We start from the raw sequence: 24,965 nt of genomic DNA on the forward strand, positions 1-24,965 counted from the left end.
GGACCGCCCCCTCCTCAGGGACCCCCCCCCAAACAGCGACGGGGACCCCCCCAACAGCAATGGGGACCCTCGACAGGCCCAGGGACCCCCCCCACCCTCCAGGGACCGCCCCCTCCTTCCCAGGGACCGCCCCCTCCTCAGGGACCCCCCACAAACAGCAACGGGGACCCCCAACAGGCCCAGAGACCCCCCCCCTTCCCAGGGACCCCCCCCACCAGGGACCGCCCCCTCCCCAGAGACCCCCCCCAACAGTGACAGGGACCCCCCAACAGGCCCAGGGACCCCCCCTACCAGGGACCGCCCCCTCTCCAGAGACCCCCGCCCCCCCCCCCCCAACAGTGACAGGGACCCCCCCCCCCTCCAGCAACCAGAACCCCCCCTCAAAATCCCAGGGACCCCCCCACCCCCACTCCCTCCAGCCCAAATGAAATCCACACTCCTGGGACCCCCCCCAATAGCACCAAGGACCCCCCCCAGCCTCAGAGACCCCCCCCCCCAATAGCACCAAGGACCCCCCCAGCCCCAGGGACCCCCCCCCCCCATAGCACCAAGGACCCCCCCAGCCCCAGGGACCCCCCCCCAATAGCACCAAGGACCCCCCCAGCCCCAATTCCAAGGACACAGCGGGGGGGGGGCTTAGGGCTTTATTTGGGGTTCGTGGGGGGGGTCTCAGGGGGTCTTAGGGCTGTATTGGGGTCTGGGGGGGGTCTCAGGGCCATAGTGGGGTCTGGGGGGGTCTCAGGGCTGTATTTGGGGTTCGTGTGGGGGTCTCAGGGGGTCTCTGGGCTGTGTCTGGGCCCATCCTGGGGGTCTCAGGGCTCAGGCCAGGTCCTTGTGGGGCTCTCTAGGGGTCTCAGGGGTGTTCCCCTGGGGGTCTCGGGGGTCTTGGGGGTCTCAGGGGGGGTCTTGGGGCTCTCAGGGGCTCTCTAGGGCTCTCGGGGGTGTCCCCCCCGGGGTCTCGGGGGATCTCAGAGGTCTCAGGGGGGGTCTTGGGGCTCTCGGGGGTCCCTCAGGGGGTCTCGGGGGTCTCCCCCCGGCGCTCGGGCCGGCCCAGCTGCAGCAGGGACGAGAGCAGCCCCCGCAGGTTGTTCTGCAGCTCCCGCGCCAGCGGCTCCAGCTGTTTGTTAGCGCGCTCCAGGTACAGCCTGACGGACGGACGGACAGACGGACAGACAGACGGACAGACAGCGGGGTCAGCGGGGCGGCGGGGGAGGGGCTGGGGAGGGGTCCCAGAGTGGGGAGGGGTGTGGGGAAGGTCACGGGAGGGAGGGAAAGGGAGGGGAGGGGAGGGGAGGGGAGGGGAGGGGAGGGGTCGGGGGAGGGGAGGGGTCCCCGGGACGGGAGGGGTCCCTGGTGGGGAGGGGTCCCTGGAGGGGTCCCGAGTGGGGAGGGGTCCTTGGAGGGGTCCCGGGTGGGGAGGGGTCCCGGGTGGGGAGGGGTCCGGGGAGGGGAGGGGTCCTGGGTGGGGAGGGGTCCCTGGAGGGGAGGGGTCCCCATTGGGGAGGGGTCCCCGGTGGGGAGGGGTCCCCGTTGGGGAGGGGTCCCGGGTGGGGAGGGGTCCCTGGAGGGGAGGGGTCCCCATTGGGGAGGGGTCCCTGGTGGGGAGGGGTCCCGGGTGGGGAGGGGTCCCTGTTGGGGAGGGTCCCGATTGGGGAGGGGTCCCCGTTGGGGAGGGGTCCCCACTGGGGAGGGGTCCCTGCAGGGGAGGGTCCCCATTGGGGAGGGGTCTCCCCTACCCCGCCTGGTTGCGCAGCTCCTCGGGGCGCAGCTGCGGGGGCAGCTCGCGGGTCACCAGCTCGGACAGGCTCTGCAGCTGCCGGCTCAGGAAATCCGCGGGCTCCGCTCCCCCCGGGACCCCCGGGACCCCCGGGGCCTCCGGGGCCTCCGGGGCCTCCCCCGCCGCCTCCCCGGCCCCGGGGCGAACGGCGGCGAGCAGGAGCAGCAGGGCGGGCAGCGGGAGCCGCATGGCTGCGGGGACAGCGCGGGGACACCGTGGGGACACCGGGGAGACAGCGCGGGGACACCGGGGGGACACCGGGGGGACACCGCGGGGACAACGGGGGGACACCGTGGGGACACCGCGGGGACACCGGGGGCACGGGGGGCACTCGGGTCCCCGCGGAGACTCCCAGCCCCGACCCATTGATCCCATCCCTGCCCCATAGAACCTTCCAGCCCCGACCCACCCTGTTCTTGCCCCATGGAAACTTCCAGCCCCATCCCATGGATCCTATCCCATAAATCCCATCCCATGGATTCCATCCCATTCCAGCCCCATAAAAACTTCCAACCCTATAGAAATTTCCAGCCCCATCCCATCCCATAAATCCCATCCCAACCCGTTCCTGCCCCATAGAAACTTCCAGCCCCACAGGAGTTTCCAGCCCCATAGAACTTCCAACCCAACCCCATCCCATCCTGCTCCAGCCCCATCAAGATTTCCAACCCCATAGAAACTTCCAGCCCCATCCCATGGGTCCCATCCCATTCCAGCCCCATAGAAATTCCCAGCCCCATTCCCACCCCACAGCCCCTCCCCAGCCCCCCCCACCCAGCCCCGCGCTCTGCTCCCCCCTGATCCCACCCCAAAACTGCCCCCAGCCCCAAATCCCAACCCCTGCCCCTCACCCCAGTCCCGATCCCACCCCCCAATCCTTGTCCCCAAATCCCAGCCCCAAATCCCAGTCCTGACCCCACACCCCAATCCCTGTCCCCAATCCCAATCCTTGTCCCCAATCCCAATCCTTGTCCCCAATCCCAATCCCTGTCCCCTGTCCTCCCTGTCCCTGTCCCCTTCCCTCTCCCAAATCCCAATCCCTGTCCCCACCCCTGTCCCAAATTCCAGTCCCTGCCCCACACCCCAATCCTTGTCCCCAAATCCCAATCCCTGTCCCGTCGCTGTCCCCATCCCAAATCCCTCTCCTTGTCCCCCTCCCTGTCCCTGTCCCCAATCCCAAATCCCAATCCCTGTCCCCTGTCCCCTCTCCCCGTCCCCTCTCCCTCTCACCTGTCCCCAATCCCAATCCCAATCCCTGTCCCCTCCTGTCCCTGTCCCCTCCTGTCCCTGTCCCTGTCCCCTCTCCCTGTCCCCTCTCCCTGTCCCCTCTCGCTGTCCCCTGCTGTCCCCGCTGTCCCCTCACCTGCCAGGTGTCGCTGCACTTTTGGGGTCCCCCCTCCCCCGGCCCCGTTTTTATCCCGGCCCCGCCGCCCCCGGGGCAAACACGGCGGGCCCGAGGGGCAGCGCGGGGGGGCCCTGTCCCCTCCCTGTCCCCTCCCTGTCCCCTCGCTGTCCCCTCCGTGTCCCCAAGGGCCGAAGGTTGTCCCCGCGGTGTCGCCGACCCCCGGCCCCCGGCGGGGGGCAAAGGGCGGGGGTGGCGCTGGCGACAAAGGTCGGAGTCCCCGCGGCCACCGTGGGGATGGGGACAGCGAGGGGACACGAGGGGGTGGCGCGGGGAGGGGACAGTGGGCTGATGGGGACAGAGGGGACAGGGCGGGGACACGGGGGGGGTTGGGGACACAGCCATGGGGAGGGGGTAGGGACACGGGACACGCGGGGGGGACAAGAGGGGACACGGGGAGGGGGGAGCGGGGGGTGGCACAGGGGGGAACATGGGGGGGGGGTCCAGGGACATGGGGGGACATGGGGGTCACGGGACACGAGGGGGACAGCGGGGATTTGGGGACACTCAGGGTTTGGGGACACGCCGGATTTGGGGACACGCCGGATTTGGAGACAGCGGGGGTTGAGGACACGCAGGTTTGGGGACACACGGGGTTTGGGGACACGCGGGATTTGGGGACACGCGCAGGTTTGGGGACACAGGCAGGTTTGGGGACACGCCGGATTTGGGGACACGTGGGGTTTGGGGACAAGCGGGGTTTGGGGACACTCGCAGGTGTGGGGACACACGGGGTTTGGGGACACTCGGGGTTGGGGACACTCGCAGATTTGGGGACACAGGCAGATTTGGGGACACTCGGGGTTGGGGACACGCCGGATTTGGGGACACACGCAGGTTTGGGGACACTCGGGGTTGGGGGACACTCGGGATTTGGGGACACGCGCAGATTTGGGGACACGCGCGGGACCCGAGGGTGGCGCGGAACGCGGCCGCCCCGGAACGTCTCCGCTCGGGTGCGCGCTGTCGGAGGGGCCGCATTCCGGCGCGGCCCCGCCCTCCCCGCTCAGCCAATGGGCGGCGCGCGTTGCCCGCGGCCAAGATGGCGGCGGCGCCCCCCGTGAGGGCGCTCCGGGCGGCGCCGCCCGCGATGGCGGCGGCCGGCGGCGGCCCCTGAGGGCCATGGGCAACGCCGAGGGCCGCGCCCCGCGCCGGGCACAGCCCCGCGGCAACCCCGGCAGCTTCGATGAGCTGCACCGGCTCTGCAAAGGTGCGCCCGCGGGGACAGCGGGGCCGAGGGGACAGCGCGGGTGGCAGCGGGGACACCGGGGGCTGGCCCGGGGGGTCGGGGCTGGCCCCGAAAGGGGCTGGGGGTGTCACCAGGGTGACAGCCGTGTCCCCAGGGGTGACCGCCGTGTCTGGTGGTGACAGCCCTGTCTGGGGGTGACAGCCGTGTCCCAGGGGTGACAGCGCTGTCCCCGGGGTGGTGACAGCGCTGTCCCCCCAGAGGTGTTCCCGCCGCAGATGGAGGGGGTGAAGCTGATCGTCACCAAGACCCTGAGCAGCCACTTCCAGGTGGGGCAGGGGACACCTGGGGACACCTGGGGACAGCCGGGGGTGGCCGCGCGCCCCCCCCGCTCTGTCCCCCGCCCCGTGTGACAGCGCTGTCCCCGCAGGTGACACACACGGTGCACATGAGCACCCTGGGCCCCTCCGGCTACCGCTTCAACGCCACCTTCGTGGGGGACCGCCAGCTGGGGCCCACCGAGGTGACAGCGCGGGTGGCACTGGGGGTGGCACCAGGGGTGGCACCGGGGGTGGCACCTGTCCTGCAGCCTGCCGGTCATCCCCGGGCCACCAACGGGTCACTGCGGCCAGCTGGGACCCAGGGGGGGTTGGTGGCCCTGGGGACACTGGTGGCCTTGGGGTCATTGGTGGCCCTGGGGACATTGGTGGCTTTGGGGTCATTGGTGGCCCTGGGGACACTGGTGGCCCTGGGGTCATTGGTGGCCCTGGGGACATTGGTGGTCTCGGGGTCATTGGTGGCTTTGGGGTCATTGGTGGCCCTGGGGACACTGGTGGCCCTGGGGTCATTGGTGGCTTTGGGGTCATTGGTGGCCCTGGGGTCATTGGTGGCTTTGGGGTCATTGGTGGCCCTGGGGTCATTGGTGGCCCTGGGGTCACCGGTGGCCTTGGGGTCTTCAGTGGCCCTGGGGTCACTGGTGGCTTTGGGGTCTTCAGTGGCCCTGGGGTCACTGGTGGCTTCAGTGTCCTTGGTGGCCCTGGGGTCACTGGTGGCTTTGGGGTCATTGGTGGCCTTGGGGACACTGGTGGCCTCAGTGTCCTTGGTGGCCCTGGGTGGCCCCAGGTGGCCCTGGGCTCCTTGGTGGCCTCCCCGTGGCCACAAGGCCACAGCCTGGGGGTGCTGGCACGTCCCAGCCGGCCCCAGGAGCCAGGGGCGCTCGGTGGTGGCCCCGTGGCTGTCCCCATGTTCCCCTGTCCCTGTGTCACCCTGTCCCCAGGTGTTCCCCTGGTCCCCATCCCTGTCCCTGTGTCCCCTATCCGCATGCCCTGTCCCTGTCCTCATGTTCCTGTCCCTGTGTCCCTGTCCCCAGGTGTTCCCCATGTCCCTGTCCCTGTACCCAGGTGTTCCCCCGTCCCCTGTCCCCGTGTCCCTGTCCCTGTCTCCAGGTGTTCCCCATCCCTGTCCCCATATCCCTGTCCCTATCCCTGTACCCATGTCCCCATGTCCATGTCCCTGTCCCCAGGTGTTCCCCTGTCCCCAGATGTCCCCCATGCCCTGTCCCCGTGTCCCCTGTCCCCATGCCCTGTCTGTGTCCCCATGTCCTGTCCCTGTCCCCATCCCCTGTCCCCATGTCCCTGTCCCTGTCTCCATGTCCCTGTCCCCATGTCCCCATGTCCCCATGTCCCTGTCCCTGTCCCTGTCCCCCTGTCCCTGTCCCCATGTCCCCTGTCCCCATGCCCTGTCCATGTCCCCATGTCCCTGTCCCTGTCCCCATCCCCTGTCCCCATGTCCCCATGTCCCTGTCCCTGTCCCCATGTCCCCTGTCCCCATGCCCTGTCCATGTCCCCATGTCCCTGTCCCTGTCCCCATCCCCTGTCCCCATGTCCCCATGTCCCTGTCCCTGTCCCCATGTCCCCTGTCCCCATGTCCCCTGTCCCCATGTCCCCATCTCTGTCCCAGGTGTTCCCCTGTCCCCATGTCCCCGTCCCTGTCCCCAGGTGTTCCCCACGCTGCTCGGGGACATGGACAGCTGTGGCAGCCTCAACGCCCAGGCCCTGCACCTGCTGGGCGACCACCTGCGAGCCAAGGCCGTGTTCCAGGTGAGCCGGGGGTGCCACCCCGCCTGTCCCTGCCTGTCCCTGCCTGTCCCTGCCTGTCCCCGCCTGTCCCCTCCCTGTCCCCGCCCGTCCCCGCCGTGCCAGCAGCGGCGCTGTCGCTGTCCCCAGACGCACCAGGCCAAGTTCGTGACGTGGCAGTTCGACGGCGAGTACCGCGGGGAGGACTGCACGGCCACGCTGACCCTGGGCAACCCCGACCTGCTGGGCGGCTCCGGTGAGCGCCGGCACCGGGACACCGCCCCGGGACACCGCCCGGCACGGGGACACTGCCCGGGGACACCGCCCGGCACGGGGACACTGCCCGGGGACACCGCCCTGACCCTGGGGACACCGCCCGGCATGGGGACACTGCCCTGACCCCGCCCTGGGACACCGCCCTGACACGGGAACACCGCCCCGACCCCGCCCTGGGACACCGCCCGGCACGGGGACACTGCCCAGGGACACCGCCCTGACCCTGGGGACACCGCCCTGACACGGGGACACTGCCCAGGGACACCGCCCTGACACGGGGACACTGCCCAGGGACACCGCCCTGACACAGGGACACTGCCCTGACACGGGGACACCGCCCGGGGACACCGCCCTGACACGGGGACACCGCCCTGACACGGGGACACTGCCCTGACCCCGCCCCGGGACACCGCCCGGCACCGGGACACCGCCCGGCACGGGGACACCGCCCTGACACGGGGACACCGCCCGGCACGGGGACACCGCCCGACACGGGGACACCGCCCGGGGACACCGCCCTGACACGGGGACACTGCCCTGACCCTGGGGACACCGCCCGGCACGGGGACACCGCCCTGACCCTGGGGACACCGCCCTGACATGGGGACACCGCCTTGCACGGGGACACCGCCCGGCACGGGGACACTGCCCTGACACGGGGACACCGCCCTGACACGGAGACACCGCCCTGACATGGGGACACTGCCCTGACACGGGGACACCGCCCCGGGGACACCGCCCTGACCCCGCCCTGGGGACACTGCCCTGACACGGGGACACCGCCCGAGGACACCGCCCTGACCCTGGGGACACTGCCCGGCCCTGGGGACACCACCCGACACCGGGGACACCGCCCCGGGACACCGCCCTGACCCTGGGGACACTGCCCTGACACGGGGACACCGCCCCGGGGACACCACCCCAACACGGGGACACCACCCGGCACCGGGGACACTGACCTGGGGACACCGCCCCGACTGCGCCCCACCCGGCACCAGGGACGCCGCCCTAGGGACACCGCCCTGGTCCCACCCGGTCCCGCCCGGCCCCACCCCAGCCCCACCCCGGTCCCGCCCGGTCCCACCCGGCCCCGCCCGGCCCCGCCCGGTGCCCGCCCCGGTCCCGCCCGGCCCCGCCCGGTGCCCGCCCCGCTGAGGCGGCGCTGTCCCGCTGTCCCCGCAGTGATCGTGGTGGCGCATTTCCTGCAGAGCGTCACCGCCCGCCTGGTGCTGGGCGGGGAGCTGGTGTACCACCGGCGGCCCGGCGAGGAGGGAGCCATCCTCACCCTGGCCGGGAAGTACTCGGGTACTTGGGGACACCTGGGGACATCCTGGGGACACCCTGGGGACACGTGGGGCTGGGGGGGACAGAGGGGTCTGGTGGGGACAGATGGCCGTGCCTCAGCTGGGGACAGATGGGGACAGCAGGGGGTGCCTGGGACACCTTGGGGGGCATGGGGGATAGATGGGACAGCTGGGAAGGCGTTGAGAATGCCTTGGGGACACCTGGAGACATCAGGGGACACCAGAGACAGATGACACAGCTGGGACAGCTGAGGATGCCTGGGACAGATGGGGACAGCTGAGACACCTGGGGACACCTGGGGGATGCCTTGGGGACACTTGGGGGATGCCTTGGGGACATCTTGGGGACCCCTGGGGACCCCTGGGGACAGCTGGGAAGGCCTTGGGGATCCCTGGGGACACTTGGGGACCCCTGGGGACGCTGTCTCTGTGTTGCAGCCCCGAACTGGGTGACAACGCTCAACGTGGGCTACGGGGGGGCCCACGCCAGCTACTACCACCGTGCCAACGAGCAGGTGCGTGTCCCCAAATGTCCCCAGTGTCCCTCACGGTGTCCCCAGTGTCCCTGCTGTCCCCACACTGTCCCCAGTGTCCCCGCTGTCCCCGCAGGTGCAGGTGGGTGTGGAGCTGGAGGCCAACACGCGCCTGCAGGAGAGCACCTTCGCCTTCGGCTACCAGCTCAGCCTGCCCGCGGCCAACGTCGTCTTCAGAGGTGGGCAGGGCCCTGTCCCCGCTGTCCCTGCTGTCCCCACTGTCCCCTGCTGTCCCCTGCTGTCCCCTGCTGTCCCCACAGGCACTGTCACCTGCCGGTGGCGCTCAGGTGTCCCCTGTCCCTGCAGGGCCCCTGCTGTCCCCTGCTGTCCCCTGCCGGTGGCGCTCAGGTGTCCCCTGTCCCTGCAGGGCTCCTGGACAGTAACTGGAGCGTGGGGGGGGTCCTGGAGAAGAAGCTGCCGCCCCTGCCCGTGACGCTGGCCCTGGGAGCCTTCCTGAACCACTGGAGGAGCCGCTTCCACTGCGGCTTCAGCGTCACCGTGGGCTGAGGGGGACAGCGGGGACAGGGGACAGAGGGGACAGCACAGCGGGGACAGCACAGCGGGGACAGCACAGCGGGGACAGCAGGGACAGCACAGCAGGGACAGGACAGAGGGGACAGGACAGCGGGGACAGCAGGGACAGCACAGCGGGGACAGGACAGAGGGGACAGGACAGCGGGGACAGCAGGGACAGCACAGCGGGGACAGGACAGAGGGGACAGGACAAGGGGACGGGACAGCAGGGACAGGGGGACAGCAGGGACAGCACAGCACAGACAGCAGGGACAGGGGACAGCACAGCAAGGGCAGGACAGCAGGAACAGGGACAGGGGGCAGGACAGCAGGGACAGGACAGCAGGGATAGGGGGACAACGGAGACAGGACAGCGGGGACAGTGGGGACAGGACAGAGGGGACAGGGACAGGACAAGGGGACAGCAGCGACAGGACAGCGGGGACAGGGATAGGGAACAGGGGACAGGACAAGGGGACAGGGGGACAGCAGGGGCAGGACAGCAGGGACAGTGGGGACAGCACAGTGGGGACAGGACAGAGGGCACAGGACAGAGGAGACAGGGGACAGCAGGGACAGGACAGCAGGGACAGCACAGCGGGGACAGGACAGTGGGCACACCAGGGACAGGACAACAGGGACAGAGGGGACAGCACAGCAGGGACATCACAGTGGGGACAGCAGGGACATGGGGACATCACAGTGGGGACAGCGGGGACAGCGGGTGAGTGGCACCGTCCTGCTCAGGGAGCTGCCAGGCCAGGCCGTGCAGGTGCCGCGGGGACAGCGGGGACACGGCGGGCTGGGGACAGCGAGTGACACTGCCACGGGGGGGGGGGGTGGGGTGGGGGTCCCCACTGTCCCCAGTGCCACCCTCTGGGGGCGGCTGCTGCCACTGGGGGTGGTCCCCGTTGTCCCCAGCGCCACGGCGGCCGTGCCTCAGTTTCCCCGCGGTGACACGCCCGGGAGCCAGGATAAATAAAGGAGCTTTACTCTGTGCCTGGAGGCAGCTGTGGGTGACACTGGGGGACCGGGGGGTGACACTGGGGGACCGGGGGGTGACGCGGGGGCCGCGCTCAGCTGATGATCTCGGAGAGCAGCGGCGTCATGGCCGACAGGTCCTGGATGTGCAGGATCTGCCGCGTGTTCTCCACCTTCAGCGTCTGCAGCTCCGTCAGCAGCAGCAGCAGCTTGGCGTACAGGAACCTTGGGGACACCCAGCCGGCTGTGGTGGCCGTCCCCACCCCCTTGGGGACGCTGCCACCCCCCGCCCAGCCTCACCTGCCCTCCTCGGGGGGGTGCTGGTGGTCGATGTAGCTCTTGAGGGTCAGCGCCACCTCCTCCTGGAAGCCGTCGATCACCTCGCGCTGGGCGATGCCGGCGTGGTCTGGGGGCAAGGGGGGTGACCTCAGCGGGGCCTTGGGGACAGCGGGGTGTCCCCGTGTCCCCCCCGGGGGGTGGCTCACCTGGCGAGAAGAGCAGCATGGCCTGGAGCAGCGCGTACTCGGCCTCGTGCAGCCGCAGGCGCCGCAGGCTCTCGTGGAACTTGAGCAGCGGCTCCAGGTACACCTGCTGGAACCCGGCTGGGGAATGGCCCCAAAACCCCCTGGTCAGGGCGGGGAGCGCCGCTGGGGACGGTCCCCACCCTGCCACCGAGTGTCACCTCCTCGGACACCTCCGGGGTGGCCGCTCTGAACCCCCCCGGGCAGCCTCTCCCAAGATCTTTGCCCATTTCCTGGAGGAATTTCCCCAAATTTCCCACCCTGAGCATCCCCGGGCGGCCCTTCCAGGGCCTTTGCCCTTTTTCTGGAGGAATTCCCCAAATTTCCCACCCTGGGCAGCCTCTCCCAAGATCTTTGCTCGTTTCCAGGAGGAATTTCCCCCAAATTTTCACCCTGAGCATCCCCGGCACAGCTGGAGGCTCTGTCCCCTTGTCCTGCCCCATTCCCTGGGATCAGATCCCAAATCCCCCCAGCACACCCCAAATCCCCCCTGGCACACCCCAAATCCCCCTGGCAGATCCCAAATCCCCCTGGCAGATCCCAAATCCCCCCTGACACACCCCAAATCCCCTCTGGCACACCCCAAATCCCCCTGGCAGATCCCAAATCCCCCCTGACACACCCCAAATCCCCCCCGGATCCCCCTTTTTCCCCACGCTGATCCCCCCCAGCTCCCTCAGGACTTTCCAGACCCTTCCCCAGCCCCTCAAGGTCCCTCCTCACCTGAGTGACCGCACCTGGCCACCACCCTCGAGGCGTGGCCTCGCCAGGGGACAATCCCTGCCCTGCCACAGTGTCCCTGACCCGGCCCGGTGCCACCCTGGGCACACCTGGGCACCCCTGGGCACCCCTGGGCACACCTGGGCACACCTGGGCACCTCTGGGCACACCTGGGCGCACATCCCGGTGCTGTCCCTGCGTCCCACCAATGTCCCCACCCCGTGGGTGGGTGACACCACAGAGCCCTGCCCTTCACCCCCGCCGATCCCGCCTCCCTCAGCCCGCCGGGGCGGTGTCCCCAGGTGTCCCCAGTGTCGCCAGGTGTCCCCGCGGTACCGAGGGCGCCGTCGCGGATGGTGTAGCAGCGCTGGCCGCACTCCCAGGCCTTGGTGTCGGCGTTGAAGACGGTGTTGTAGCGGATCTGGCAGATGCCCAGCGTGGCCCCCTTCAGCAGCGAGATCTGCGCCTCCAGCGGCAAACTCCTGCCGGGAGGCGACACGGCGGCGACACGGCGGCGACACGGCCGCGCGTCAGCGGGGTGGCACCGAGCGCCGCCCCGCCGCGCCGTCCCCTTCCCACCTGAAGACCGGGATCTCCTTGGCGAATTTGATCACCTGCTGGATCATCAGCGTGCTCAGCTCCGCGAAGTGCGGCAGCAGCGACGCCTCCGGGCACGGCGACAGCGACATCCCCGAGGCGACAGCCGAGCCCGGAGGGCTGGACACCAGCAGGCGCTCCGAGGGCTGGGGACAGCGAGGGGACAGCGCTGGGGACAGGCGGGGACGGGCGGGGTGGAGGTGGGGGCGGGTGGGGAATCGTGGGGACAGTCGGGACATCGTTGGGGACAGACTGAGTACACGAAGGGACGGTCGGGACATCTTTGGGGACAGTCAGGACATCTTTGGGGACAGTTTGGGTACACGTGGGGACAGTCAGGACATCTTTGGGGACAGTCAGGGCATCGTTGGGGACAGCCTGAGTACACGGAGGGACAGTCAGGATGTCTTTGGGGACAGTCAGGACATCTTTGGGGACAGACAGGACATCTTTGGGGACAGTTTGGGTACACATGGGGACAGTCAGGGCATCGTTGGGGACAGTCAGGACATCTTTGGGGACAGTCTGGGTACATGTGGGTCCCCGTTAGGGACAGGGCTGTCCCGCTGGGGACAGGGGTGTCCCGTTGGGGACAAGGGGGTCCCGTTTGGGGACAGTGGGGGCAACCACAGGGACAGGGGTGTCCCTGTTTGGGGACAGAGGTGTCCTGCTGGTGACAGGGGTGTCCCGTTTGGGGACAGGGATGTCCCGTTGGGGACAGGGGTGTCCCGCTGAGGACAGGGGTGTCCTGCTGGGGACAGGGGTGTCCCGTTGGGGACAGGGGTGTCCTGCTGGGGACAGGGCTGTCCCGTTGAGGACAGGGGTGTCCCGCTGAGGACAGGGGTGTCCCGTTGGGGACAGGGGGGTCCCGTTTGGGGACAGGGCTGTCCCGTTTGGGGACAGGGCTGTCCCCACTCACCCAGCAGTGCATGAACTGCGAGAAGCTGGAGTCGAAGGTTCGCTGGTGGGCGCCGATGAGGAGCGCGATCAGCTCCTGCTGCTCGCCCGTCAGTCCCTCGTGTCCCCGCTGTCCCCCGGGCTGGCCCCGCTGTCCCCCGGGCTGTCCCCTCTGTCCCCGCAGCTCCCGCCGCCGCCGCAGCGCCTCCTCCGACATGATCACTGCCACCGCCGTGTCACCGCTGTCACCGCTGTCGCCGCGTCACAGGCGGGCGCGGCGATCGGCGACACCGCGATGTCCCTCCCCGAGCGTGTCCCCTCCGTGCCACACTCCCTGCTGCCACCTCCGCTGCCACCCCGCCCGGGCCGCTTCTCCCTGTCCCTTGTCCCCTGCGGGTCCCCTTCATCCCACCCAGCTGCTCCCCCGTGTCCCCCGTCCCTGTCCCCGCTGTCCCCCGTGTCCCCCGCGCCCTCCCCCGCCAGGTCCCCCTTGTCCCCCGCAGCTCCTCCCTCTCTGCTCTGCTCCGTGTCCCCCCGGTGTCCCCCCGGGTGTCCCCCGTGTCACTCACTGTCCCTCCTCATGCCCACGTCGAGGCACTTCTGGAGGCGACAGGCCTGGCACTGTCGCCGCTTGGCCTTGGTGACAGGGCAGCGCCGCGCCAGGGGACACGTGAAGCGGACACCTTTGATGATGGAGCGCCTGCGGGGACACGGGCAGTGCCACCAGGGGTGGGGACACTGCCACCAAGGGGTGGGGACACTGCCACCGCCACCGCGGGGACACGGGCAGTGCCACCAGGGGTGGGGACACTGCCACTGCCACCGCGGGGACACGGGCACTGCCACCAGGGGGCGGGGACACTGCCACTGCCACCGCGGCGACACGGGCAGTGCCACCAGGGGGTGGGGACACGGCCGCCAGGGGGTGGGGACACTGCCACTGCCACCGCGGGGACACGGGCACTGCCACCAGGGGGCGGGGACACTGCCACTGCCACCGCGTGTCCCCATGGGCAGGGCTGTCCCAAGCTCGGGGTGCCAGCTGCTGTCCCGTTTTGTCGCACGTTGTCCCCGCCAATGGCACCGTCCTGTGCCACCTCCTCCCATCCCAGTCCCCCCTGTCCCTTCCTGTCCCCTCGCCCTGTCCCCTTGTCCCATCCCGTTTTGTCCCTCTCTGTCCCATCCCATCCTGTCCTGTCCCTTTGTCCCATCCCATCCCGCACTGTCCCCAACTGTCCCCAGCTGTCCCCACAGTGTCCCCACAGTGTCCCCGCACTGTCCCCGGCTGTCCCCGCGGTATCCCCGGCTGTTCCCACGCTGTCCCCACGGTGTCCCTTCAGTGTCCCCGCGGTATCCCCGGCTGTCCCCACAGTGTCCCCAGCTGTCCCCGCGGTGTCCCCAGCTGTCCCTACAGTGTCCCCACAGTGTCCCCGGCTGTCCCCACGGTGTCCCCACGGTGTCCCCACAGTGTCCCCGGCTGTCCCTGCGATATCCCCGGCTGTCCCCAACTCTCCCAAGCTGTCCCCGCACTGTCCCCGGCTGTCCCTGCGGTATCCCCGGCTGTCCCCACAGTGTCCCCGCGGTGTCCCCGGCTGTCCCCGCGGTGTCCCCACCTGAAGAAGCCCTTGCAGCCCTCGCAGCTCATCACGTGGAAGTGGTACCCGTTGGCCCTGTCCCCACACACGGCGCACACTTTGTCCCCGTCGGGCTCCGTGTCCCCAGGGGAGTCCCGGGGGCTCGGCAGGGACACGCCTGGGGACACGGGGACATCAGGGAGTGACACACAGCCGCCACCAGCTCCCGCATCCCGTCCCCTCGAGGCCACCTCGTGTCACCGTGTCCCGCGGCGCTGTCACCCACCTGAACCCGCCCGTCCCCGCGGTGTCCCCTCCCCGCCACCCGCGTGTCCCCTCCTGTCCCCGAGTGTCCCCGCCAGCCCCAACGGGGACACAGTGGCCCCGCTGGTCCCTGAGTGTCCCCTCCGGTCCCCTCCGGTCCCCTCCGGTCCCCTCCTGTCCCCGCGGGTCCCCGTGCTGGCGGTACCTGAGCCGGTGTCCCCCGGTGCTGTCGGTAACGGGGAATTGTCCCCACACAGTGAGGGGACATCGGGTCCCCGAGTGTCCCCGACGGTCCCCGCGTGTTCCCGGCGATCTCCGTGTGTCCCCTCCATTCCCTGCGTGTCCCTGGTGGTCCCTGAGTGTCCCCTTCGGTCCCCGCTGTCCCCTCCGGTCCCTGAGTGTCCCCTCCGGTCCCTCTGTGTCCCCTCCGGTCCCTCTGTGTCCCCTCCGGTCCCCGGTGTCCCCTCCGGTCCCTGAGTGTCCCCTCCGGTCCCTGCTGTCCCCTCCGGTCCCTCTGTGTCCCCTCCGGTCCCCGCTGTCCCCTCCGGTCCCCGGTGTTCCCTCCGGTCCCTGAGTGTCCCCTCCGGTCCCTGCTGTCCCCTCCGGTCCCTCTGTGTCCCCTCCGGTCCCCGGTGTCCCCTCCGGTCCCTGCTGTCCCCTCCGGTCCCCGGTGTCCCCGCGTGTCGCCGGCGGTCCCAGGAAGGGCCGCGTGGAGTTTGAACCTTGAACTTGGGGCTGCGACAGGCGGGGACAGAGCGCGGGGCGGAGGGGACAGGTGGCACCCGGGGTGGCACCCGGGGTGGCACCTGGGGCGGGACAAGCGGGGACAGGCGGGGGACAGACAGACCGACAGGGAGGCACGGAGGGGACAGCCGGGATGTCACAGCCGCGTGCTGAGGGTGACACCCCCGTGTCACACACGGTGGTGGCCGTCCTGCCACCGCTGTCCCCACAGGAGGGTCCGTGTCACCAGCCCCGCGGGGGGACCGCCAGTGTCACCATGCCGGGACAGCGCCTGTGCCCTGTCCCCAGGTGTCACCCCCCGTGTCCCCTCGTGTCCCCCCAAGCCCTCCGTGTCCCCTGTGCACCCCTGTCCCTCCATGTCCCCCGTGTCCCCCATGTCGCCAATGTCCCCATGTCCCTAATGTCCCCCCGTGTCCCCCACTTCCCCACGTCCCCAATGTCCCCATGTCCCTGTGTCCCTCCATGTCCCCCAGGTCCCCCATATCCCCAGTGTCCCCCCCGTGTCCCCCAATGTCCCTCTCATGTCCTCCCCAATGTCCCCAATGTCTCCCCAATGTCCCCAACGTCCCCAATGTCCCCGTGTCCCCCAATGTCCCCAATGTCTGCAATGTCCCCCCAATGTCCCCAATGTCCCCCCAATGTCCCCAATGTCCCCGTGTCTCCCAATGTCCCCAATGCCCCCAATGTCTCTGTGTCCCCCAATGTCCCCAATGTCCCCTCAATGTTCCCCAATGTCCCCGTGTCCCCCAATGTCCCCCCATGTCCCCAATGTCTGCAATGTCCCCCCAATGTCCCCAATGTCTCCGTGTCCCCCCAATGTCCCCAATGTCCCCGTGTCCCCCAATGTCCCCAATGTCCCCAATGTCCCCCCAATGTCCCCCCCATGTCCCCAATGTCCCCCCGGCTCCGTCGCTCCTGGATCGGGGGGGGTGGAAGCCGCTCTTGTGGGCGTGTCCCTGTCGGCCCCGCCCCCGCTCCCCATTGGCTGCTCGCGGCTGTCACTCAAACCCCGCCCTATAAGAGCGGCGGCGGCGGCTCCGGTCCCGCACTGGGAGCGGCGGCGGCACCGGGCGGGATGAGCGAGGTGGGGACACCGGGGACACCGGGGGACACCGGGGACACCGGGGGACACCGGGACACACCGGGAGGGGAGTCCGCCCCTTTTCCCGGGGCTTTCAGCCCCGAGCCGGGCGGGGGGCGGCGCTGGGAGCGGGGATGGGGCCCGGACGCTGCGTCCCGGGGAGGGGGGGGCTGCAGGGCGAGGGGACACTCTGGGGACTCCGGGCCACCCGTGTCACCTCCCCTGTCCTCGCGGGCCCTCCTCTCTGCCCCCGTGAGCCCCACTCGGGCTGGAGGCTGTGGGGACCCCGGGGACAGTGGGGGGACCCCGGGGACAGTGGGGGGTCCCCGTGTCACCCCCCGGGTCCCCTCTCTCCGCAGCGCAGCCCCCACGCCCCCCCTTCCGCGGCGGAAGCCCCCGGTGGGCAGCAGCAAGGTGAGGACCCCCGGCAGGGGTGGGGCGCGGGTTTGCTGTCCCCTCTGTCCCCTCTGTCCCCTCTGTCCCCTCTGTCCCCTCTGTCCCTTCTGTCCCCTCCCGCGACCCCGCTGTCCCCGCAGACCCCAGCGTCCCCCCCATTGTCCCCGTCCTTGCGGGGGGTGGCACCTGGGTGCATTTGGGGACCTGCTCTGTCCTTCCCCTGTCCCCTCGGAGGTGTCGGGGTGTCCCCCTGGGAGGGGCCTTGGTGTCCCTTGTCCCCAGGGGGGTGTCAGGATGTCCCCATGAGTGTCCCCATGGTCAATCTGGGGGTGCCAGGCTGTCCCTTGTCCCCTGGAGGGTGGCATGGTGTCCCCATGAGTGTCCCCATGGTCAGTCTGGGGGTGCCAGGCTGTCCCCTGTCCCCCGGGGGGTGGCAGGGTGTCCCTCTGGGTGTCCCCACGGTCGATCCGCCGGTGCCAGGCTGTCCCCAAGCGTGTCCCCGTCCCCCGGCAGCCAAGGCTGACCCCAAGAAGGAGGAAGAGGAGGAGGAGGAGGAGGAGGAGGAGATCGACATCGACCTGAGCGCGCCCGAGACGGAGCGCGCGGCTCTCGCCATCCAGGGCCGCTTCCGCCGCTCCCGGCAGCGCCGGGAGGAGCCGAGGCCCTGACGGGGGTCCCGGGACCCCCCGACCCCCGTGGGGACCCTCCGGGGACCCCCCGACCGCGTGGGGACCCCCGAGGGCAGCTCCCGGTGGGGGGGGGGCTCGGCCCTTCCCTGCCCGGTGCGGGGACCGCGAGTGACACGGGGAGGGGGGGACACAGCCGGGGAGGTGGCCCGAGGGGAGGGGGCGGCGTGGAGCCCCCCGCGTTCCTGGGGACCCCCCATTTTCAGTGCGAACCCCCATTTCCCTGTCCTGCGGTGGCGCTGGGGACACTCCCGGTGTCCCCAAACGAGGGACACGCCCGCCCGGTGTCCCCCCGGGACGCATCCCGCTGCAGCCCCCAGCCCAGGAAATCGGGGCTCCCCACCCTCCTGTCATTGTCACCGCCCCCTCCCCACATTTCTGTCACTGTCACCGCCCCCTCCCCACCCTCCTGTCACTGTCACTGTCACTGTCACCGTCCCCCCCTCCCCGAGGGGCTTTTGGCAAAGAATAAAGCGTGAGGAAGAGGAGGCTGCGCTGGGAGCTCGGGGCAATTTGGGGAGGGGTCCCCACTGAGAGAGACCCCCGGGTCCCCCCTTTTTTAGTGGGGGGACCCCCCTTCAATCAACCCTGGGCTGGGGGGGGGAGGGGACAGGGGTGACCCCGGGGGTGGGGGAGGATCCCCTGTGGGATTTGAGGAATTTCCAGTGAAATTCCCGGGATTTTCTCACCCGCGGGGACTCGGGACCCCCAAAAGTGTTTGGGGGGGTAACATCTGGGATATTTGGGGGGGGGTCGCAGCAGGATTTGGGGGGTTCACAGGAGGATTTTGGGGGGGTCGCAGCCGGTTTTCCGGGGGGGGGGGTTCGCAGGTGGATTTTGGGGGAGCTCGCAGCCGGATTTGGGGGGATTTGCAGGCGGTTTTTCGGGGGGGGGCTCAGCAGCCGAATTTTGGGGGGTCCACAGCCGGGTCTGGAGGGTTCTCAGCCTAATTTTTGGGGGGGTTCGCAGCCGAATTTTGAGGGGTTCTCAGCCGGGTTTGGGGAGTTCACAGCCCGGTTTTCGGGGGGGTTTGCAGCCGGTTTTGGGGGGCTCGGGGGGGTTGGCAGGGCCCGGCAGTGCCGCGGTCCGGTGCAGAAATAGCTCCTTGGAAAGAAAAACAGCGGCGGCGGCCCCGGGGCAGGGCCCAAGGGACACGGCGGGGTCGGACAGCGCTGACTTATTAGGGAAAGGACAACGGCACCGGGGGGGCACCGGGGGGGCACCGGGGGGGCACCGGGGGCCGCTCCCGCCGCATTCCCGCGCTGCTCCGTGCCCCAAATGCCCCCCCCGGGGGTCTTTCCCCCCTCTCTCGCAGCCTCAGCGAGAGGAGGTGACAGTCACCCCCTCTCCCCACCATGGGGACCCCCGCCCAACCCCCCCCCACCCCCCCCGAGCCTCGGTCTCTGCGTTAATGACATTAATGACAGGCAGCTTTAATTAACGGCGGGTGGCAGGGAGGTGGCGCTGAGGTGGTGGCATCGGGGACAGCCCCTCCCGGTTGAGAGGGGACGCTGGGGTGCCACCAGGTCACCCTCGAAGTGTCACCTCCCCGCTGAGGGTGACAGCGGCGTCCCCGTGGTGTGGGGGTGAGCTCGGACACGGAGTGGGGACAGTGACAGGGACAGTGACAGGGACACGGGGCTCCCGGAGATGTCAGTTTTATTAATGGCACCACGGGGACAGGGAGGGGACAGGGACAGGGGGGTACAAAACGCGTCCGGGGGGCACGGGCGGCTCCCCCAGGCCGGCCGCAGCCTCGCCCCCTCCACGGGGCTCCGGCCGGTTTGGGGGGGGGTCCCGGGGGTTACGGGGCGCGGGGGTTAATGGGGGGACAGGAGGGGACAAAGGGGACAAAGGGGCGGGGGTCACCCCGCGACGTCATTTGGGGTCGGTCGCGGGGAGAGACGAGAAAACGGCCAGAAAAGGAGCGAAATTGGGGGGCAGGGAAACCCCCCCCGAGTTCGGGGAGGGGACACGCGGCGGGGACACGGCCCCGCGGGGACCCCGCAGGTCCCCGGGGAGGGGGGACCGACCCCCAAATCCGCCGGGTTCGCGTTCCAGGGGAGAAATTCCGCCCGGGGCCGGGCAGGGAGCGACCGAGGGGGGCCGGGGGGGACCCGCGCTTGTCCCCAGCGCTGTCCTCAAGGCCGGGGGACCCGAGGCGAGGACCACACCCCGCTCCTCGCCGGGTCCCGAGCCCGGAGGGGCCGTCAGGAGCCCCCCGAGTCGGGTTTGATGATGCTCAGCAGGGCGCTCTTGAGGCTGCCCCGGCTCGGGGAGCGGGCGGCGGGCGGGGGGGCGGCCTGGGGCTCCCCCCGCAGCTCCATCTCGATGGTCATGATGACTTTGGGGGGCCGGGGGTCCCCCGCGGCCCCGGCCGCCCCCGGGGGTCCCTCCCTGCCCGCTAACCGCTATTTCCTATCCTTGCGCGAGTCGCCCGCGCCGCCCTTGGCTTTCTTGGAGCCGCGGCCGTGGTCCAGCATGGCGTAGAGCACCGGGGCCTGCGGGGACAGGGGGGCTTCACCCGCAGCCCCCGGCGAGCCTGGGGACCGGGGGGACCGGGGGGACAGCCCGCCGTGCCCCCCGCCCCTCTCGGCGCTCACCTGCCGGCTGCGCTTGGAGCCGTCCTTGCCCGAGCGCTGCAGCTTCCCCTTCTCCATGGCGCTGGGGAGGGGGCGAAACGGGAAAAGAGCGGCTCGGCACGGCGGGAGTGACCCCCGGGACCCCCGGTGTGGGGGAAAGAGGGGCTCGGGACCGCGGGAGTGACCCCCGGGACCCCCGGTGTGGGGGGAAAGAGGGGCTCGGGACGGCGGGACTGACCCCCGGGACCCCCGGTGTGGGGGAAAGAGGGGCTCGGGATGGCGGGAGTGACCCCCGGGACCCCCGGTGTGGGGGAATGAGGGACTCGGGATGGCGGGAGTGACCCCCGGGACCCCCGGTGTGGGGCAAAAGAGGGGCTCGGGACCGCGGGGCTGACCCCCGGTGTGGGGGAAAGAGGGGCTCGGGACGGCGGGGCTGACCCCGGTACCTCCGGTCCTGGTGGGGAAGGGTCGCGGAAATTGCAGCCCCCGGTTAGGGGAGAGTCCCGGTTTGGGGAGGGGTCGCGGCTCGGGACGGCGGAATTGGTGCCGCCCGTTTGGGGAGGGGTCGTGGAAATCACAGCCCCCGGTGGGCCCGGTTCGGGGGAGGTCCCGGTTTGGGGAGGGGTCCCGGTTTGGGGAGGGGTCCCGGTTTGGGGGATGGGTCCCGGTTTGGGGAGGGGTCCCGGTTTGGGGATGGGTCCCGGTTTGAGGAGGGGTCCCGGTTTGGGGACGGGTCCCGGTTTGGGGCGGGGTCCCGGTTTGGGGATGGGTCCCGGTTTGGGGCGGGGTCCCGGTTTGGGGATGGGTCCCGGTTTGGGGGAGGTCCCGGTTTGGGAATGGGTCCCGGTTTGGGGGGGGGGGTCCCGGTTTGGGGAGGGGTCGCGGCTCACCTCAGCCGCCGCTGCAGAGCCGCCTGGCGCCGCCGCCAGCAGTAGCGGCTGCCGTAGCCCAGCGCCACCAGCGCGGCCACCAAGAGCAGCGTCCCGCCGATAACGGAGCCCAGCACGACACCGTAACGGGGTGGCACTGCGGGGACAGGGACACCGTGTCACCCCCGGCAGCGGGTGGCACTGCGGGGACAGTGGCACTGCGGGGACAGGGACACCGTGTCACCCCCGGCAGCGGGTGGCACTGCGGGGACAGGGGCACCGTGTCACCCCCGGCAGCGGGTGGCACTGCAGGGACAGTGGCACTGCGGGGACAGGGACACCGTGTCACCCTCCGGCAGCAGGGAGGGGACAGTGGCACGGTGTCACCGCCGCCAGTGGGGATCAGGGAGGTGACACCGGCCCAGTGTCCCCACCACCAGCAGGGTCTCCGGGAGGTGCCACCACCCCAGTGTCACCGCCACCAGCAGGGTCAGGGAGGTGACACCAGCCCCGTGTCATCCCCATCAGCTGGGATTGGGGAGGTGACAGCAGTCCGGTGTCCCCGTCACCAGCAGGGTCAGGGAGGTGACAGCAGCCCGGTGTCCCCGCCACCAGTGAGGATCAGGGAGGTGACACCGGCCCGGTGCCCCCACCACCAGCAAGGATCAGGGAGGTGACACCAGCCCGATGTCCCCATCAGCACCAGGGTCCGGAAGGTGCCACCAGCCCAGTGTAACCGCCACCAGCAGGGTCAGGGAGGTGACAGCAGCGCGGTGTCCCTGACAGCAGTGGGAATCAGGGAGGTGACAGCAGCCCAGTGTCACCGCCAGCAGTGGGGATCAGGGAGGTGCCACCAGCGCGATGTCCCCGCCACCAGCAGGGTCAGGGAGGTGACACCAGCCCTGTGTCATCCCCATCAGCTGTGATCGGGGAGGTGACAGCAGCCCAGTGTGGGATTAGGGAGGTGCCACCAGCGCGGTGTCCCCGCCACCAGCAGGCTCCGGGAGGTGACAGCAGTGTCGCGCACCTTTCTCCAGCACGTAGAGGGTGACCTGCGAGGACTTGCCCACGATGTCGGGCGGGTTCTTGACGTCGCACGTGAAGGTGCCATTGTCGCTGGGCTCCAGGCTGTGGATGACGATGGAGCCGTCGCGGCGCCGCGGGTTCCCCGCCCACTCCATGCGCTCCTTGAATGTCCCCACGTCGTCGATGTAGGGCTGGCCCTTGGCGTAGTGGAAGATCTGCCACGGTGACGGCGACACCGAGGTCACCCGGGGTGACAGCCGGCCGCGGGTGGGCGGTGACAGAGGGGACAGCGGGGTGGGAGGGTGGGATAGTGCTGGAGGGGCTGGGGATGTCCCCAAGGTGCTGCCGAGGGGTGAGGGTGGCACCCGCGGGGACGGGGCGGGGGCACGGGGACGTTGTGGGGACGCTTCGGTGTCACCGCGGTGTGAGGGGACACGGTGACACCCGCAGGAACGGGGCTGGGACACGGGGACACTGTGGGGACAGTTCGGTGCCACCGTGGTGCGAGGGGACACGGTGACACCCGCAGGAAGGGACGGTCCTGCTGGGGCTGGGGGACACTGGGACACAGGGACACTGTGGGGACACTTCAGTGCCACCGCGGTGTGAGGGGACACGGTGTCACCTCAAGGGAAGGTCTGTCCTGTGGGGCTGGTGCTGAGACCCGGCGGGCACTGGGGACACCTTGGGGACACCGCAGTGACACAACGGAGCAAGAAGACACCGTGTCACCCTCAGGGAGGGCTCTGTCGCGACACCGCTGGGACGAGGCGACACCGGGGCTGGGGGCGCGACGGGGACAATGGGGACACCTTGGGGACACCTTGGGGACACCGAGGGGACACCGAGGGGACACCGCAGTGCCACCACAGCGCGGGAAGGCCCCGTGTCACCCTCAGGGGAGGCTCCGCTGGGACGACGCGACGCCGGGGGCTGGGGACACGGCGGGGACGGGACGGGGACACCGCGGTGACAACGGGGACGGCTTGGGGACACCGGGGGGACACTGGGGACACTGACGGAGATGCTGTCGCGGGAGCCCTCGGCCTGGAAGTGCCAGGTGATGGAGATGTCCTCCGAGATCCACTCGCTGGACCAGAAGCTGCAGGACAGGGTGACACGCGAGCCCACCGTGCCATAGACCTCGCGCTGCGTGTACACGTGGATTGGCGACACCGGCGACACTCCTGGCGACACAGAGCCGTCAGCCCCGCGGTGTCCCCCGAGCTGCCGGCACGGCCCGGAGGTGTCCCCGAGCTGCCACCAAATGGAGCGCGCGGGCTGCGAGGGGACAGCGGGGTGGTGGCGCTGCTGTCGCCGGGGGTGGCACGGAGGGGACAGCGCGGCGGTGCTCGGTGACACCGGCAGGGCTGGGTGTGGCACCTCCCCGGCTGTCCCCAGGGAGGTGACAGCTCTGGGACCGTCCTTGCAGCCACACCCGCCCCTGTCCCCAGGGAGGTGACAGCTCCGGGACCCTCCTGGCCGCCACCCAGAGCCCCTCCCCCCGACACGTCCCCAAGGAGGTGACAAGTGACACCGTCAGGGCTGGGTGTGGCACCTCCCCGGCTGTCCCCAGGGAGGTGACAGCTCTGGGACCGTCCTTGCAGCCACACCCGCTCCTGTCCCCACTCAGGTGACAATGGCCGGGACTGTCCTGGCCGCCATCCGCTGCTGTCCCCAGGGAGGTGACAGCTCTGGGACCTCCTGGCCGCCACCCAGAGCCCCTCCCCCGACACGTCCCCAAGGAGGTGACAAGTGACACCATCAGGGCTGGGTGTGGCACCCCCTGCACTTGTCCCCGAGGAGGTGACAGCTCTGGGACCCTCCTGGCTGCCACCCCCAGCTGTCCCCAGGGAGGTGACAATGACCGGGACCCTCCTGGCAGCCACCAGCCACCCAAGTCCAAGTGACAGTCCCCAAGCCGCGGTGACAGTCCCCAAGCTGTGGTGACACTCCCCAAGCCGCGGTGACAGTCCCCAAGCCCAAGTGACAGTCCCCAAGCCCAAGTGACAATCCCCAAGCCGTGGTGACAGTCCCCAAGTGGCGGTGACAGTCCCCAAGGCGTGGTGACAATCCCCGAGCCCAAGTGACAATCCCCAAGCCCAAGTGACAGTCCCCAAGCCGCGGTGACAGTCCCCAGGGCGCGGTGACAGTCCCCAAGTCCCCGCCATCCCCACGGCCACCCCCAAACCGCTCCTGTCCCCCCTCCCCCCCCTTTTTGGGGACTGTCCCTTGTCCCCGAGCTCACCCAGCGCCGCCACGAGCCCGGCCACGAGGAGGAGGTGGCGGGTGGCCCTCGGCGACATGGTGGCGGTGACACGGAGGGGACAGCGGCGGGGACGCGGTTTTAGGGTGGCCCTGTCCCCAAAGGCCGGCCAATGGGCGCGGGGGGGCCGGGCCGCGGGGACCCCGCTCAAAGGCGACATTGAGGGACACCGAGGGACACCGAGGGTGGCGAGGGGGACGGGGACACTGGTGGCCTTTGTCCGGCCGCATTCCCGCGCGCCGCGGGGGCGGGGGAGCAGGAATGTGGCCCGAGGGGACAGCGGGGACAGGGGGGGACACGGGGGGACAGAGGGGGGACAGAGGGGGGACAGTGGGGGAACAGGGGGGGGGACATGGGGGGACATGGGGGGACATGGGGGGACGTGGAGGGGACATGAGGGGACAGCGGGGACAGAGAGGGGACACGAGGGGGACGTGGGGGACATGAACGGACACGAGGGGGACACGGTGGGACATGGGGGGGACAGGAGGGGACATTGGGGATAGAGAGGGGACATGAGGGGACAGCGGGGGACATGGGGGGGACAGAGAGGGGACAGAGGTGGGACGGGGGGGGACAGAGAGGGGACACGGGGGGACATGGGGGGACGTGGAGGGGACATGAGGGGACAGCGTGGACAGAGAGGGGACAGAGGGGGGGACACGAGGGGGACGTGGGAGACATGAACGGACACG

General features: G+C 70.2%; 4 protein-coding genes across 6 annotated transcripts; 1 reads left to right on the plus strand and 3 right to left on the minus strand.

The window, feature by feature from the left end:
- Nucleotides 1–638: 638 nt before the first annotated feature.
- On the minus strand, nucleotides 639–3,215 carry LOC311163879 (uncharacterized protein). The gene is made up of 3 exons (XM_084223029.1): nucleotides 3,141–3,215; nucleotides 1,737–1,968; nucleotides 639–1,145 (listed from the first exon to the last, which is right to left on the minus strand). The coding sequence occupies exons 2-3, from the start codon at nucleotides 1,964–1,966 to the stop codon at nucleotides 1,010–1,012; spliced, it is 366 nt and encodes a 121-aa protein (XP_084079155.1). The 5' UTR covers nucleotides 1,967–1,968; nucleotides 3,141–3,215; the 3' UTR covers nucleotides 639–1,009.
- Nucleotides 3,216–4,199: 984 nt separating this feature from the next.
- Nucleotides 4,200–9,176, plus strand: TOMM40L (translocase of outer mitochondrial membrane 40 like). Of its 2 annotated transcripts, none has more exons than XM_084223263.1 (9): nucleotides 4,200–4,389; nucleotides 4,627–4,694; nucleotides 4,796–4,888; nucleotides 6,363–6,464; nucleotides 6,591–6,696; nucleotides 7,899–8,021; nucleotides 8,459–8,535; nucleotides 8,630–8,732; nucleotides 8,921–9,176. In XM_084223263.1, the coding sequence occupies exons 1-9, from the start codon at nucleotides 4,302–4,304 to the stop codon at nucleotides 9,058–9,060; spliced, it is 900 nt and encodes a 299-aa protein (XP_084079389.1). In that variant the 5' UTR covers nucleotides 4,200–4,301; the 3' UTR covers nucleotides 9,061–9,176. The 2 variants fall into 2 exon arrangements, with proteins under 2 accessions (XP_084079389.1, XP_084079390.1); XM_084223264.1 differs by having other exon boundaries at nucleotides 7,925–8,021; nucleotides 8,921–9,081.
- Nucleotides 9,177–9,803: 627 nt separating this feature from the next.
- On the minus strand, nucleotides 9,804–15,072 carry NR1I3 (nuclear receptor subfamily 1 group I member 3). 2 transcript variants are annotated; one of them, XM_084223261.1, is made up of 9 exons: nucleotides 14,826–15,072; nucleotides 14,396–14,534; nucleotides 13,352–13,482; nucleotides 12,805–13,004; nucleotides 11,903–12,031; nucleotides 11,625–11,770; nucleotides 10,533–10,649; nucleotides 10,348–10,453; nucleotides 9,804–10,272 (listed from the first exon to the last, which is right to left on the minus strand). In XM_084223261.1, the coding sequence occupies exons 1-9, from the start codon at nucleotides 14,950–14,952 to the stop codon at nucleotides 10,006–10,008; spliced, it is 1,362 nt and encodes a 453-aa protein (XP_084079387.1). In that variant the 5' UTR covers nucleotides 14,953–15,072; the 3' UTR covers nucleotides 9,804–10,005. The 2 variants fall into 2 exon arrangements, with proteins under 2 accessions (XP_084079387.1, XP_084079388.1); XM_084223262.1 differs by having other exon boundaries at nucleotides 10,037–10,272; nucleotides 11,868–12,031.
- Nucleotides 15,073–19,737: 4,665 nt separating this feature from the next.
- Nucleotides 19,738–24,310, minus strand: MPZ (myelin protein zero; the record flags this gene model as incomplete). Its single annotated transcript, XM_084222957.1, is given in 7 exon segments — nucleotides 19,738–19,938; nucleotides 19,942–20,028; nucleotides 20,131–20,191; nucleotides 21,000–21,135; nucleotides 22,006–22,219; nucleotides 23,025–23,191; nucleotides 24,253–24,310. Coding segments are annotated over 7 exon segments (924 nt in total).
- Between the last annotated feature and the right edge of the window lie 655 nt (nucleotides 24,311–24,965).

This window comes from Fringilla coelebs, assembly GCF_963513975.1.
Source record: "Fringilla coelebs genome assembly, chromosome: 29".
In the NCBI taxonomy this organism is placed as follows: domain Eukaryota; kingdom Metazoa; phylum Chordata; class Aves; order Passeriformes; family Fringillidae; genus Fringilla; species Fringilla coelebs.